At 42.1% G+C, this 17456-nt stretch overlaps 1 protein-coding gene across 2 annotated transcripts in view; it reads right to left on the bottom strand.

Annotated features, from left to right (window-relative positions):
* SMYD1 (SET and MYND domain containing 1) overlaps positions 1-10063 on the bottom strand; it is a gene marked incomplete at both ends in the record, with an annotated part of 37763 nt that extends 27700 nt beyond the window's left edge. For both annotated transcript variants that reach the window (XM_081254313.1, XM_081254314.1), the window contains one exon: positions 9927-10063. In XM_081254313.1, the coding sequence (XP_081110439.1) occupies positions 9927-10063 (137 nt within the window). The remainder of the gene's footprint in view (positions 1-9926) is intronic.
* Between the last annotated feature and the right edge of the window lie 7393 nt (positions 10064-17456).

Below are 17456 nucleotides of genomic sequence, written 5' to 3'. Positions count from 1 at the left end.
CTTTCTTCCTTGTTCCTTCCCATCTTTCTTCTTTTACAAGTATTTATTGGGCATCATTTGCAACAATGTGGATGGACCTAGAGGGTATTATGCTTAGTGCAGTAAGTCAGAGAGAGAAAGACAAATACTGTTTGTTATCACTTATATGTGGAATCTAAAAAATAAAATAGATGGATGAGTGTAACAATACAGAAACAGATTCACAGATATAGAGAACAAGCTAGTGGTTACCGGTGGGGAGAGGGAAAGTAGGAGGGGCAGGATAGGGGTATGGGATTAAGAGGTACAAACTACTATGTATAAAATAAATAAGCTATAAAGAAATAAGCCATAAGGGTACAACACAGGGAAATATAGACTATTTTGTAATAACTTTAAATGGAGTATAATCTATAAAAATATTGAATCAGTATGTTGTACACCTGAAACGAATATAATATAGTATCAACTATACTTCAATTTTTTTAATTTTTTGTTTTTATTTATATTCTTTTTTAACTATACTTCCATTTTAAAATGTAAATTAAAAATTTTTAAGTTTATTAAAAAATATTTATTGAGCTTCTATTATGTGCTGTGCATTGAGCTAGGTGACAGAGGGCCTTAAAGATAAAGAAGATACAAACTTGGCCTTCAAGCAGTCCCCAGGCTGGGCTGGGGCATAAACACATATAAGCAAGGTGAGGCATGCCATCCAGGAGTGTGGGAACCTGCTGCAGGGTTCAAGGTGAGGGAGGGAGGAATCTGGGAAGGTGATCACCGAGGGTGGGGGGAGGCACTGTTCTGAACCTCTAAAAATGAGTTGAGTTGTACTCAAAAGGTCAAATTCTTCCACCATGGAGAGGCACTGGCACGAATCAAAGGCTTCCATGGGGGGAGGAGTCGGGGCAGGCACATATAGGAGAGAGGAGGAGCTGTTTGACCAGATCATAGGATGCACCGTATGGGGAAAAAGTGTTGGAAAAATGACCGGACTGTGGGGGACCTGGAATGCAACTCTCAGTAGCAAGTCCTTATTCTGCAGCAGAGGGAAGCCACTGGAGGCTTCTGCAGAGAGGAGAAACACGGCCACATAGGGAAAAACACTTTCTTTTCCCTATGGCATCTACCTAATGTCCTTTTCAAATGGTCCACGTCAACACTTAAGGGGCATCACTGGATTCACATTTGCATGATTATGTACCTTAGCAGAAGAAGTTAGGTGGTACTGCATCCCTAGGTCTGACCTAGGGATTACCTATTTATTTTTAACATCTCTTTCATTAAAATAGCACTTCTCAAGATTTTCTCTGCCGCAACTCCCAGGACAAGGCTCACACGCCCCACTCAGACCTGGATGCATCTCCCACATTCTACCTGAGACCAAACCCCTCTTCCCAGGCTCAGAACACATCTGAAGGTGACATTGTTATGGGGACAACATGGCATTTGACCTAATCTATGTTTAAAAGGCTATTATCCCCAAACTTCTGCATTGAAGGATTAGTTAACAAAATTTAGCAACACAGCTCACAACGGGTCATATGACATTTCAACACGTCTGACCTCCACAGCTAAATTAAAGCACCAAATTAAAAACATATTTCTAAATCTACTGTGGTTATCCTTAAAATCAAGTACCAATGTTTAAGGCTGTAACCTGAATACTTTCACAGTTACTCATTTTCTGAACTATCTGTTCAGGAATTTCTCTAATCCCTTTATTAAATTATTTCCATTTATAGCATCATTTATCCCCCACCACCTACCCACCAGCTGTTACCAGATTAAAGGCTATACTTGCGTTTGTGCATATGCCATGGTTAATTCTCGTGTTCCCACAGCCCCACATAGAATTACATGGGCTGAAAGCCCAACACTCTCCACGGGACCTGAAGAAGCTCATAGTTGGTTTGATTTTCAAAAGCCCAGCTGACAGTAATTTCTTTTAAAATACCTTTATTTTTCTCATGTTCTCATCTTTATTTTTCCCTACTCAGATAGACAGATAGATAGATATTCTCATATTCTCTTGGGCACTTTCAACTCTTTAAACAGAATCATTTAGGAGCTAGTCAAGAACTTAAAAAAAATCCACTATCTTTGCCACTTCTTAACATCTTTTGTGATAAATTGGATTAATAGGAAATTTATATTATTGGTTGTGGTAGGCTGGAAAATAGCCCCTCAAAAATGTCAATGTCCTAATCCTGGAAACTGTGAATTACCTTACATGGCAAAAGGAACTTTGCAGATATAATTAAAATTAAGGACCTTGAGATGGGGAGATAATCCTGAATCATCTGGGTGGCCTAACATAATCACAAGGGTCCTAATAAGAAGGAGGCAGGAGGTCGGAGGAGGAGAAGAGGCTATGTAGCTGCTTTGAAGATAAAACCCAGGGGTGCAGTCATTCTGTAGAAGCTAGAAAAGTCTAGGAAACATAGTCCTGTGGACGCATTTCAGATCTCTGACCTCCAGAATTGTACAGTAATAAATTTGTGTTGTTTAAGCCACTAAATTTGTAGTAATTTTTACACCAACAGTAGGAAACTAATACATTGGTTTGTTACTATAAACACTTTTTTTCCTGTATAATCACATGTATATTTCTATTTCTTACCTATGAGTTTTTGGATTTAACCATTCTCAAGCCCCAGAACCAGGTGTTTATTCTTCTGAAATTGATGGGTGTGTATTCTTTCTTTTATTATGGCTAAATAATATTAATTGGACTGACAAGAACAAAAGAAAATTAAGTAGGCAATGCTGGGCCCACTTGTGTGTCAGGGGATGGGAGGCAGTGAGAAATGATGACGGACAAGATCCTGGGAGATTCATACCTGCCCTATGACTCACTCCTGTGACCTGGGGAAAGCCTCACTAAGCCTCATCTGTAAGAGAGGATTGTATGAATTCAATGGGTCTCAAACTTCTCGGTTGAGGATCATTTTGAAAGAGATAACTTTCTCCCCAGAAATAAAAAGCATGCACGCACATCCACATAAACTTTGATCCTCCAATTATAGGTGTTTCCTTAGCTAAGGATCCATGGACTCAGGTTAGGAACCAGTAGGCTAGATATACTCTAAATTCAAGACATCTGGGGCTGTTAAAAAAAGAATAATCAAATAGTATTTTTGGCTTCTAGAGATGCCCACAAGCACATTTCCTATGCCATATCTTGTATTTGATGCTAAAATAAAATAATAATCAGAACAAGCTTTATTCCTATATTAGCTTAGCACCCTTCTCTTCCTGCACTGGAGTCCTTTGCATGTACTGAAGAAATGGTGCAACCCAGAAATCTCAGGCTGGAAGAGATCCTCAGGGTCATATGACTCAATTCCCCTCTATGGCCCGACTCTTCGTGTACCTCATCTCTGTCAGGTTGTCACCAGGAAATATACAATCTTGAAAATAGCCCTTTCCATCTCCAGACTGTGCCAACAGCCCTGTTCAACCTATCAGGCAATAGAAGCTCAGTGTCAAAGGCCTAAAAGCTTGCAGGTGCCCCAGAAAAGGATTGGGACTGATAACACCTTTTAATAGTTCCAAATTTTTTTTAAACAAAAACAAAAATGCAAACTGGAATTTAATAACAATTTCAAAAGCAGCGTTATGAAAGTCCATTCAGAAGTGGTAAGCAAAACTACACTTTGACATGTTGTGAGTTGGTGTCTCTAAAGGTAAGGATATCTAAGACCTTCTTAAATGGCTTGAGCTCTGGCTAGGACTTTTTATCTCTCCCATTTTGACCTGAAATATGACTCTGTATCTTCTGCTCAAGGTGCCCATTTCTTACTCTTCTGTCAATTAAAAAAGAAAAAGTTCAGGGCTTCCCTGGTGGCGTAGTGGTTGAGAGTCCGCCTGCCGATGCAGGGGACACGGGTTCGTGCCCTGGTCCGGGAGGATCCCACATGCCGCGGAGCGGCTGGGCCTGTGAGCCATGGCCGCTGAGCCTGCGCGTCTGGAGCCTGTGCTCTGCAACGGGAGAGGCCACAACAGTGAGCGGCCCGTGTACCGCCAAAAAAAAAAAAAAAAGAAAAGAAAAAGAAAAAGTTCATAACCCTCTTTCTTGCAAATAACAGTTTGTTATTGGTAGATGGCTATTAGGAGAAGTATTTCAATGTTACTGTAAAACATGCTTCAACTTCATGCCCCTGGTGAATTCTTTGGAATCTATTCCAGGCTGACCATGTACCTTTTGGTTGTGGGTATTGTTTGAAGGTGATGGTGATGATGTGATTTTATTCATATTGTAATAAATTGTGCCCCATGGACCTTACTTAGTCTGTGGGTCAACTGGGTTAACCAACTGATTGCTTTTACAGTTTGGAAAAGATGGAGGTTGTACTTCAGAGGGCTGGAAGGGTCCTTCCAAGACCAAGCACAGAAAAGATAAGGATCCAATCTCCTTGCTGAGGCTTGAGTCACACTTAAGACTAAAACCATTTATCTTCTCATTCCATTTGATGTAAAATGAACTAAATAAGCTAAAAAAGGAAAATGAAAGATGCAATGACAATAAGTAACTGGTATAAAAGTAAACTAAAAGAAAAAAAAGAAACTTAAAGCTTAGACATCATTTTAAAAGATACATGTAAAATGAGAAAAATGGATAGTTTTAAATATAAAAGACATGAAAAATTAAAGAAAGTCAAAACTAATTGAAGACTATAAAAGAATTGAAATCCAATGAGCTGGGGACTTCCCTAGTGGTGCAGTGGCTAAGATTGCACACCCCCAATGCAGGGGGCCTGGCATCAATCCCTGGTCAGGGAACTAGATCCCACATGACACAACTAAGAGTTTGAATGCCACAACTAGAGACACCACCTGCCGCTACTAAGACCCAGTGCTGCCAAACAAATAAATAAATATTAAAAAAAGAAAAGAAATCCAGTGACTAAGAAACCAAAATGATGCAAAAGAATTCAGAAAATTTAGAAGTCTTGAACATTAAGAAGTAATAAACAAATGAGCTACACATAATTTTAAAATGAGGGCATCAATATAAAATAGACAAATCACAAAAGAAGAAATGTAACAACCAATAAACTTTTTTTTTTTTTTTTTTTTTTTTGCTGCACTGTGTAGCTTTCAGGATCTTAGTTCCCCAACCAGGGATTGAACCTGAGCCCCCAGGAGTGGTAACTCAGAGTCCTAACCACTGGACCTCCAGGGAATTCCCCAATAAACATATTTTTAAGGACCTTTCATCTCCCTAATAATAATACAAAACTTCAAAACAAAATAATGCTAAAATAAGTTTTAAACGTTAAGGTGGAAAATACAAAAGTAAAAGATAGCTTTCCATGTTGGCCAGAGTTGGGAAGGAGAGGCCAATGCTCTACTACTCATGGAGAAAACTGGTTTGATCCCTTTTGGTGGGGTGATTTGGAGACCTATATTAAGAGCCTTAAAAATGTCTTTTGAATCCAAAATATATATTTCTAGTTCATCTTTAATAAATAATCAGATACATAAGGAAAGGTCTACTAGGAAAAGTAGGAAAGAACTTTGATATCAAAAATATAACACTTGTCAAATTGATGGACAACAGTCAAAAAAAGGAATATTATACAGTCACTAAAAATGCTTTGAAAGGATAATAAAGTTTTGGAAAGTTGCTCACAATATATCGTGAAGTAAAGAAGACAAGTTGCACAATACTTCCACTTTCGTGTAAAGAAAAAATGTATATGTTAATTACATTGAATCTAAGATATCGTCAATTATTAAATGCACTACTTTTTTTTACCATTAAGAAACAACAGCATCAAAATGCTCCCAATTAAATCATAATGAGCCATAGATTTTAGGATACCTCATGATTTCAGAGATGTTAAAATGAAATATGTATTCTAGAATTGATAAAATACTATGTTGTGTCACATTCCTTTCATTGTAAAATAACCTCCCCCAAATATTTTAATATCTTGAATTTAGGGAAGCGTTTTATGATCAAGGTATACATTTAATACAGTGTTTCTCCCACCACCACCCTCCACCTACAAATCGCTGGGATCAAGAAAATATTTTATATGCATCATATTTGCATAAAAGAATTGTAAGAAGCCAATTATACCTCAATTTTTAAAGAAAAAAAAAGTTGTAATGATATATACCAGAAGGTTAACAGTAGTTTTCTGTAAATGCTAAGGTTGCAGAGAATTTTTATTTTCTTACTTTGGCTGTCCTATATTTTCTAAAATAAGTTTTTAAAAAATCTATACAAGAGGGGCTTCCCTGGTGGCGCAGTGGTTGAGAGTCTGCCTGCCGATGCAGGGGACACGGGTTCGTGCCCTGGTCCGGGAAGATCCCACATGCTGTGGAGCAGCTGGGCCCGTGAGCCATGGCCGCTGAGCCTGCGTGTCCGGAGCCTGTGCTCCGCAATGGGAGAGGCCACAACAGTGAGAGGCCTGCGTACCACAAAAAAAAAAAAAAAAAAAAAAAAATCTATACAAGAGAGCATAATGAATTTCCAGATTAGTCCCGCCTCATGCAGAAATAAGCAGGATCAGTCGGGCTAAGGAATCATGGAGCTCCTATTCTCTGTCCTCCCTAGAACTGGGAACCCTCAAAGTACAGAGCTAGAAGGACAGAGAGAAACCTTGAACAGCCCCTTCACCACCCCTGGGGTCTCATCCATTTTGAAAGACCAAATCCATGAAAAACAACTCCTTGGTAAATTGACCTTACCCACCTACTTCGCCTTCATCCCTTTCCAGCACCCAACCCAAAATACCTAAAAGGGATGGCAAATAGGCTTTCTTTTAAATACCAGTTTTTGTTGATTAGCAGTGGCTCCCTGGAGTACCCTGCTAGAAAGAACTCTGAGGCCAAGTTGGAGTTCAGGAGAAAGGAGTTGCCTGATTGATTAGCCATGTCTGCCAGGGATCATGGTAGCCCAACTGCTACACATTTGCCAGGTCTGAATGGATTATCTCTCTTTTATTCTTGCTCCTTTATGTTTAAGCAGACCAGCTGTTTTTCCAACAAGCAAAATTAAAGAGATCCTAACCAGACTAAGGACTATATTATAAAGGCCTGGATTGCCGCTCTTAATGCTAAGCCCAGTCTATTCTAGCAAAGACACAATTCAACTTGCAAGTCAGCATGACACAGTGCAGCTTTATATTTTATTTTATTATTATTATTTTTATTTTTATTTTTTTGCGGTACGTTGGCCTCTCACTCTTGTGGCCTCTCCCGTTGCGGAGCACAGGCTCCGGACACGCAGGCTCAGCAGCCATGGCTCACAGGCCCAGCCGCTCCACGGCATGTGCGATCTTCCCGGACCGGGGCGCGAACCCGTGTCCCCTGCATCGACAGGCAGACTGTCAACCACTGCGCCACCAGGGAAGCCCAGCAGCATTATATTTTAAAGCTGAATATCGCATATATTATGAACCAGTAATTCCACTCCTAGGATACTCACCTCATGTATCTGTTCACCAAGAGATACAAACAAAAATGTCCATAGCAACCAGTTATTACTTCAAATGAATGATGAATTCTTTATAGTAAGAAAAACAGGTAAACAACGTAAATGTCCAGTTATAAAGGAGTGGTCAAAAAGCATGCAGCCGTTAAATACTATGTTTATGAAGAGAGTATAGTAACACAGAAGGTACTTAAATCATTAATGAAAAGCCATGATAGTTTATAAGATCCCAGCTAATAGTACAAATGAAATCTATGTTTTCAAATAAGCTGGAAGGAAATAGACAACAATGTTAATGTTAGCTTCGTGTGAAGAAACATTTTTGGGGGCTTCCCTGGTGGCGCAGTGGTTGAGAGTCCGCCTGCCGATGCAGGGGACACGGGTTCGTGCCCCGGTCCGGGAAGATCCCACATGCCGCGGAGCGGCTGGGCCCGTGAGCCATGGCCGCTGGGCCTGCGCGTCCGGAACCTGTGCTCCGCAACGGGAGAGGCCACAACAGTGAGAGGCCCGCGTACCGCAAAAAAAAAAGATACATTTTTTTTCTTCCTAAGTTTTACTCTTGTAATGGAAGGAAAACCTGCTCAATTCCAAACGCTCTTGAAAACGAAAGGTGATTGGCTATCTTGGCTTTGAGGGAATTGGAGACACCCACAGAGGTGTTCCATAAAAGGCAAGGTGGCAACTCAGCAATAGGAACAAGATGATTGTTCAGAGTTCCTGTGTTTCTAGCTTTTTAGGTCTTAATTCTGAATCCGACTGACTCCTCAACTGCCCCCAACACACACACACAAGTAAGTCAAGACACGCTCCCCTTGAAGAGGTATTACTCTCATCTCGGCCCCCCTAAATTCTTCAGCTGTAGCTAGCCGTATGCTCTGTTCACTGCCTTTTCCCTGAAGGTCTCGATAAGCTGGAAGAAATGAGAATTTGGATGTTACTCAAATTATCTCTGACAAGCCGTGCCTATTCTCAGGATGGTCACACAATGAGCCAATCACAAAGCCTAGATTATCAAAGGCCATCTTAATTCAGACCACTTCCACGTCAGGCAGGTCACCCCAGTTCTGGGGCTCAGAGAATACGGTCATAATTTTATCACAGTGCAGGGTTTTGTTGTGTTGTGTTAATAAAGAAAGGTTTAGTACTACTTTAAAAGTTTGGTGGTCACGTATGGACAGGATGGTGGGGAAATGGGGATGTAAGTTAATAGAGCCACTTTGGAGATCCTATTAAAATGGAAAACAGCACATCCTATGGCACAGTGATTCCTCTTCTAGCCATTTATCCTAGAGAATAATCACACATGTATACAAGTGGACGAAGTCAAGGATTTTGATCACAGAAATGTTTGTTTTTATGAAAAATTGGAAACCACCAAATGTCTCTCAATAGGGGAATAGATTTTCAAAAGTTCATATATTCATAAGGTAGAAAAGCCACAGCAGTTAAAATCCACAGCAGTCCATATAGCATATGTATCAACATGGATAGATCTACATGTGGGCAGGAAAAACACAGATCTCTTTGAGGATTTAAAAGAAGTGGCTATAGACTTATAATTCCCATAAGGATATATATCAAAACATGTTGTTGGGTGAAAAGAGCAAGTTCCAGAATGACATCTAAAGTATGATACCATTGGGAGTTCTCTGATGGCCTAGTGGTTAGCATCCCAGGCTTTCACTGCCATAGCCCCGGTTCAAGCCCAGGTCGGGGACCTGAGGTCCCCCAAGCTACCTGGCGCAGCCAGAAAAAAAAAAGAAGTATGACACCATTTCTGTTAAAAAGAAAAAACAGACAAACTACAGCTATACTTCTTGATAAGTACGGATAAACATAGGCAGGCAGGTACATAGATAGATAGATACATAGATAGATAGAGATATATGTAATAGTACAAGAACATTCTAGAAGGAAACACATTAAAATCATAACAAGGGTTACCTCTGAAGAAAGACAGAGGGGACTGGGACATGGGGTGATAAAGCTGAAAGGGGATTCCAGTTCATTGGAGATATTCTAATTTTTAAAGGTAAGTGGATTCCAGAGTTACTTGTGTATTTACAATTACTTTTTTAAAGTCTCAGCAATTACTTAATCCTCTAATATATTTATTACACCTCAGAAGCTAAAAACATGGAGCCTTCCATACAAGAACATTTCCTAGGGCAACACACCCACCTCTCCACTCCCTGTCCCTCCACCCTCTCCACACACAGCACTCCCACTCAACCAAGTTCACTGGTGTTCTGAGAGCGTGCCCCAAAGCCTTTGCTCACCTTTGCAACCCTCCTGGGCACCAGAGCAAATCCCATTGGCCATGACTCTTTGCAGAAACAGTCATGCCAGCAAACACTTAGCTGTCCGAGTGCCCTGCGTTATCAATGGTCACATGGACTGTATCCCTTTCCCTGCTGATTTTGAGAGTAAAGTATTCGAGAATGTGGCACCGGCCAAACCAATGGGAGAAAAGAAGACAACAACCCACATTCCGTACCTGTCAAAGACCACTGCGGAATAAGCCCGCTCGGCAAAGATGACGTCAGCAGCCCAGAACTCCTTAGTGGCCTTCAGACCCCTGCCTTTGCCCTCAGAAGTGAAGACCTCCACGTTCTCCATTCCCCCTATTGTCATCTCAGAACCTTCGGGCAGCTCAGCAGATATCTAACACTGAGCCAAGTCCCTTGTCCTCGCTGCTATTTCAGCACCTTCAGCATCCCAACAGCAAGACTATAAATGGACAGGCACCTCCCCTTCCCTATCCCCTCTCAGCCACTGGGCCCTCACTCCCCCCCTGCCCCTTTTCCTGGAGACGGGGATGGGCCAGAGGACAGTGACCTGGGAAGGGTCCCATTCACCGCCCAGCAAAACTGACAAAGTCGAAAATGACCATGGGCTGGTGTGCTTCTCAAATTGGGCCTGAAAACTTTTGAAAAGTTCCTTTGCAAGGAGTAGTTAAGTCCTGGATTGCAGTCATGCTCAGCTGTAGTTGGAATAGGCAGCACTTGGTCAGTAGGGTATTTTTAGCAGCCAGATGCCTCTGTCAATCCAAAGCAGACAGCTGAAATGGTCCAAGAGAAGAGGCGAGGTGATGCCTGCTGCTCTGGGACCCTTCAGCTGTCAGGCTTGGACTTTCTCAAGTGAGATGGGCCCCTTGTTTCCGTACTCCCTCCCCCACGGGCAGATTGTTGGCAGAAAGCAGCTGATGCTAAATTGACCCCTTTGCCGTGTATATAACAGTGCTATTTAGGTTCCAAGGGACATCCCTCTTCTCCAGTATTACCTGGGGCTCCCACAACATCCCCACCTGGGGCACGGAGGTCTCAGTGTTCCCTGATGATGTATTACTCAGGTTGTATTATGAGAGGAGGTAGGCCTTGAAAATGAAAACCCTCGTGTCTATCATTCTATCAAATCTCCCTTAAATGGGTGTCTGCTGCCAGAAAAATACCAATACCTTCTTCCTTCCCAGGAATGAGGATATTGGAAGGATTATTCTAAAATCTCTGTTGAACTAAATGCTACTCATCTTGATCTCCAGGCAGCTCTCACTGATGTTGAAAAGAAAGACATTTCCAGATCTGGAGCTATGGCTTATCTTCAAGGTAATATTTTTAGTTTCAGGGATGCCTCTGTTTACAGATGTCTGTGCTCCGGGTTTCTGTGAGTGTAGTAGTTTACAAGCACTGGTTTCTGAGTCACATAGATGTGTGTTTGACTTTTGAGCCTACTAGGACAACTTTGAGATAGTACCTGTAAAACAAGAGTGATAATTTCTACCTCACTGGTAAATGAGATAATATATACAAAGGACATAGCACAGCACTTGGTACTTAGTACAGAACTTATTAAATGATAGCAAATTTATTTGATTTATTCTGTCACGTTACCTTCCCCAAACCATCAAGATATGCTAGAAATTCTAATGTGTCTTTAACCAAATTGCACCTCCTGAAACTTCTTTGACTCTTGGAAGCAGGTGCAGAATCCTCTGTCAGACCATGTATCCCAATTTTTAGGTCATAACACATAGCCCCTGGAACCAGAGAATAACTCAGTGACTTCTGATGTATCCAAAAGACCAAAACACATTAAGACCTTTAAAACTGGGTGCCCCCAAAAGTAAGCATCACATGGTCTCAGGGAAAAAAAATGATTAAAAAGGAGTTCTTTAGGTTAGTTTCAAATGAATGCCTGCATCCACATTGCCTGGCAACAGCCAGAGTCCACCCTTGGGGGCTAGCAACTCAGCCTGGCAGGGATGGTGGTGTTCTTCTCTAGACATTTATACCCCTGGAACAGGTTCAGCCCAAGCCAAGGTCAAGGAAGAAATCTACCTGCCCCAAGTCAGAAAGAGAGAGGGAGCATCAAACCCAGTGCTTTAGCTTCAACTGAGTCTCAACCTTAGCAGAACAACAAGCATTTTATTAAAGTTTGGTAGACAGAGTAATGGTTCCCCAAAGATATCCAGGTCCTACTCCCCAGACCTGTGAATATGTTACTTTGCATAGCAAAAGGGACTTTGCAAATGTGATTAAATTAAGTATCTTGAGAGAGGGAGATTATCCCTGGATTGCATTGTCCAAGAGGACCCAGTGGAATCACAAGAATCCTTATAAGAGGAGGTTAGGGGGATCAGAGTCAGGTGGAGATGTAACAGTGGAAGCAAGAGGGTCAGAGTCAGAGAGACAGTTGAAGGTGCTATACTGTTGGCTTTGAAATTGGAGGAAGGGGCTATGAGCAGAGAAATGCTGGCACCCTCTAGAGACTAGAAAAGGCAGGGGTACAGCTGCTCCCTCAAGAGCCCTCAAAGGAAGCATGGCCCCGACGACACCTTGATGTAAGCCCAGTGAAGCCCATTTCTGGCTCCTGACCAGCAAACTTTAAGATAGTAAATTTGTTATTTTATGCCACTAAGTAACTTGTTACAGCAGCAATAGGAAACTAACACTTAAAGTATTTTACTTAGTTTATCATTATAGTAAGTATTATATAAAATCCCTTTTGCTGGGCTTCCCTGGTGGTGCAGTGGTTGAGAGTCCGCCTGCCGATGCAGGGGACACAGGTTCATGCCCTGGTCCAGGAGGATCCCACATGCCGTGGAGCGGCTGGGCCCGTGAGCCATGGCCGCTGAGCCTGCGCGTCCAGAGCCTGTGCTCCGCAACGGGAGAGGCCACAACAGTGAGAGGCCCGCGTACCGCGAAAAAAAAAAAAAATAATAGTAGTAGTTCTTAAACTTAAAAAACATAAATTACTAACTCCTATAGTCTGAACGTTTGTGTCCCCCACCAAATTCATATGTAGAAATCCTTACCCCAAAGGTGATGGTATTAATAGGTGGAACATTTGGGGATACTTAAATCATGAAGGTGGAGCCCTCATGAATGAGATTACATAGCGCCTATAGAAGAGCCTCCAGAGAGATGCCCTAGGCCCTTCTCTTCTGCCATGTGAGGACACATGGAGAATCCTGTGACCTGGAAGGGAACCTTCAGCCAAACATGCTGGCACCCTGATCTAAGACTTCAAGCTTCCAGGAATGTGAGAAATACATTTCTGTTGTTTACAAACTACCCAGTCTTTGCTATTTTGTTATTGCAGGTCAAATGGACTAAGACACTGGTCTAACCTAATAAGGGAGAAATAAAAATGAAAGTTAAATTATAATAAAAGTATATATATATATATTCATTGTAAATTAAATATGTCAATGTGCTCACAAGACACATGCTTGAGTACAACTACAGTAGAAAACATGATAAAGTAGTCAGATGTTTGCACCTCTAAGTAGAATCACTATGGTAGTGAGAGCTAAAGATGTAGATTGATTTGGGGAACACAAATACCACAAAAGGCATTGTTGTCTGTGACATGATTTTCTGAAATGGTGAATGACTCCTAGTCAGTTCTGAGTGAAAGAAAGTATAATCTTTCTTCAGTTCACAAGACGTTGTCTTCCTGGAAAATTTGCCGTATATTAAAACTTTACAAAAACCGCTCTAAGAGAGTTCTAGACTCAGATAATTATAAACAAGATTTTGAAAGCAGCTCTTTCGCCCCTTTCCTGTTTGCCCATTTCTGTTCCCCTCTAACCTTGAAAGAACCTAATTATAGGAATGAGATCACTAGGCAATTTAACCTAACTCCTGACTTACATTCTCCTGAATGCACACCATGCTTTGTCTAATCTGCTGATCTTTTTCCTAGATAAAAAGATGTAAAGATGAAGAATTAAACAGTTAACAAATGACTAGCTCTCTACCCCCAACAGCCCCCTTAAGCAATCCTGCAGATAGATCCCGCAGGCAAGATCACATCTGAAGAAAGAGTCAGCCAGCCTGCCTAATGGAGAAGGAGGCAGAACCCAACCTCCTGCCTCGATGAGTCACTGAGATTCTTCCCCGTTTTCCCCTTTTAAACCTGTCGCAGCTGAGCAGAATCTTCGAAGTTGGCCTCTGGCCGTGAGTCCAACTTTTCCCCAGATTGCCATCTTTTCTGAGTAAAGTATCCTTCCTTTCTACTGACACTTGCCTCTCAAATTATTAGCTTTTGAGCGGCGAGCAGCCGAACCTGAGTTTGGTAACAATTTTACATAAGTGAAATACACAGCTGGATATCTGAAGTTGTATAGGACGGGCAGAGAAACGTTAACATACAGGGCTGTCCCTTGTTTCCCAGACATCCAGCACCTCTGGCCAGGACCAGTGAGACAGGGGATATCGGCTCTAGTTATCAGGCTGGTGATAGGGAAGGGAGCACAGGGCCCTGCTATATTACGTATTAACACAAATCCTATGTAAACGTTTTTTGCTCACCTGCCTCCCTCCAGTTCTTTTTTCCCCCCACTGGGATGCAAACCTCTCTTGCTGGCCGTAGCCCTGCCCGCAATACATGAGTAGCACCTCTCAATCATCATGACAACCAAAAGTTACCCCCACGTTTCTAAGATGCCCCCTAACTAGTGGAACTGCCTCCATCGAGAATTGCTGGTCTTCGTCATGAGGAAAAGCACATCTAGAGTTTTGAAAGGCTTTCTTATTGCTCTACTGGGGCTGTTTAGCCAGAGAAGGAAAGATTCAGGAAGGACATGAGAACTTTCTTCAATGTCATGCATCACCGTATGGAAGAAGCAGTAGATTCATTCTGCATTTCCTGAGAGAACAAACTAGGAGGCCAGAGTGGACATAACCATATGGCAATGTGGTTTAGCAGTTAAGGTGGTAAACTTGAGCTTCACAGACCCTCACAAGCATGTTTCTGTTGAGCCCTTTTCTGCTCCAAAAAGATAGGAACTTTTTCCACTGTTAATGATTTTAATAACCATCCAGTCTCTTTCTTTGGTGTATCTGGATAACGAAGGGTGGTGAGAAAAGAAGAAAAATGAGACCATTCAAGTCAAAGGGCCCCTGGTCCAGGAGAGTGGTCTGAGCTGGGAAATTCCAGACAAGGGGTGACGAGGCCCGCGTACCGCAAAAAAAAAAAAAAGAACCCGTGCTTCCACTGTAAGGGCATGGGTTCAATCCCTGGTCAGGGAACTAAGTGCAGCCAAAAAAAAAAAAAAAAGGTAGAAAGAGGTGCTGTGGAGAGGACAGGACTGAGGGCTGTTTGGAGTTATTAGCGTAACATCACAAGACTAGACATGGCTTTCAAGTAGCCCTTACTATAAGCTCCACTGGTTAACTTTCATCTTGGGTAGAATCTGTTCCCAGATTTCACATTGCAGTCCTAAAATCTTTAACCATATTGTGTATTTGTATTATTGTCCTGGATCTTCAAGCAAATAATCTCAGAGGTCTTAAGAGAATGATTGTGTTCCCTTCAGTTGGATATGCTGCAGTTCAGGGAATATGTACAAATAAGTGTGAAGGTGGAGAAATGAAACCTCGAGTAACCGCTTTGAATCATTGAGACAGTTTGTGCGCCTGTGATAATACCGCACTGGCTGATCTACCGCAACCTGGAAAAACTCCAATCATCCCTTCTGATGAAAGACTCACTGTCTGAGTCACACATCTGCAGGGACCACCATCTGGTGGCAAATCAAGGGAGCTGCAAGATTTAAAATCTTTTTCTAAGGCCTTTTTCAGTAAAAGAACAGCCCTTTATCATTGGATTCGACCTTCCTTCATACCCGAGCTAAGATTCATTTAGGCCAGGGGTCAACAAGTTTCCTTTGGGCCTGTGAACTAAGAACGGTTTGTACCTTCTTTAATGGTTGGGGGGAAAAGTCAAAAGACTATTTTGTGACACATGAAAATTATATGAAGTTCAAATTTCAATGATGACAAATTAAATTGTATAAGAAAACAGCCATACTCGCTTGTTTACATATTTTCTATGGCTGCTTTCACACTACAACAGCAGAGTTGAATATTTGCAACAAAGACCATATGGCCCACAAAGTCAAAAACATTTACTGTCTGGCGTTTTACAGAAGAAGTTTGCCAATCCTGCTTGAGACCAATAACAGCTAATGCCTAGCAGTGTTAAATAAGCCAGGGGTTGCTCACTGCTTTCAAGTGTGTTCACTGGCTGATTTAGTCACTCATTGCATAATCACAGGATCAAAGAAGTTCTTGTGCACACCTAGCACTCACATTCCAGAACGACAGGAGCAGGCTCCCTCCTGAATAGTCCATTATGTCCTGTATAATTACATCATTGACAAAACTTTACACTCTCTCTGGTCCCTGTGTTCTTACTCAAGCAGCACAGTTGCTTCCATCGTATGTCCGTTGGCTCTTAGAAATCCTTAGCTCCTGACTGCTTTCCTCCCAAGAATTCCTAAATTCACCCATTCCACATGCATGTATAAGCACACATACCAGGTACTATACTCAGTGCCCCGATACAAAGATGATTAAAATGTAGGCCCCGTATCTAAGACATTGACCATTTAGAGAGGCTTATGGGAAAGCATATAAAGATGGTGAGAGAGATGTAGGAGGCGAAGGGGAAAGGGTACTCAAGGCAGCCTGAGGAATCAGGGAAGGCTTCAGAGAAGTAGCAGCCAGGGATAAGTGCGGAGGTGGAGAACCAGAACTGGAGGAGACCATTTCAAGCCCAAGGACACAGCAGCAGGAGCAGAGATGTGGAGGTGAAGAAACAGCATGACATGGGCAGAAAATTACAATCGGCCAGGTGTTCTGGGAGCTACCGAAGCACATGTACGGTACTTCTTTATCATTCTGGCACCAGACTATGACCCTTTATGTCCCAGCTTTTCATATACGTTTGAGAGATAGTCTAACAGCAAGAATTAATGTTTGAATGCTTGAAATTGTGCTTTATTTGCACTACCTCATAGGTTTTCACAGCACCCTTTGAGGTGGGTATTATTGAGCCCTCCTAGTTAAAAAGCAGCAGCATCTCCTAAGTATAAACCCCAGAGAAACTCTCAGGTGTGTGCACAAGGAGACTGCCCAAGAAGCTTAAAGCAGCACTGTCTATAAAAGCAAAAATGGGAAATAGGCTCATAGTCTTATGAAAGGAGAACGGATAGCTCATGTGCATTCATTCAGTGGATGTTATAGAGATGTGAAAGGGAATGAATTAGAACCTCACATCGCAGCAGAGGTTAACATCAAAAAACAATGGTGAGGGCCTTCCCTGGTGGCGCAGTGGTTGACAGTCCGCCTGCCGATGCAGGGGACACGGGTTCGTGACCGGGTCCGGGAAGATCCCACATGCCGCGGAGCGGCTTGGCCCGTGAGCCATGGCCGCTGAGCCTGCGCATCCGGAGCCTGTGCTCTGCAACGGGAGAGGCCACAACTGTGAGAGGCCCGCGTACCGCAAACAAAACAAAACAAAACAAAACAAAAACAATGGTGAGTGAAAAAAGAAAACTGTAGGGGAATAAACAGCAGGCATAATAACATTTATATGAAGTTTTAAATCATGTAAAGCAATACTTCATGTTAGTTAGGGATACATACGTATGTAGTAAAAATATACATATAAAGAAAGGCATGGGCTTCCCTGGTGGCACAGTGGTTAAGAATCCACCTGCCAATGCAGGGGACACAGG

The sequence above is a fragment of the Mesoplodon bidens genome (genome assembly GCF_964165515.1).
Source record: "Mesoplodon bidens genome assembly, chromosome: 14".
In the NCBI taxonomy this organism is placed as follows: Eukaryota; Metazoa; Chordata; class Mammalia; order Artiodactyla; family Ziphiidae; genus Mesoplodon; species Mesoplodon bidens.
Note: the sequence above shows the minus strand (reverse complement) of the source record. Positions and strands in the feature narration are given on the sequence as shown.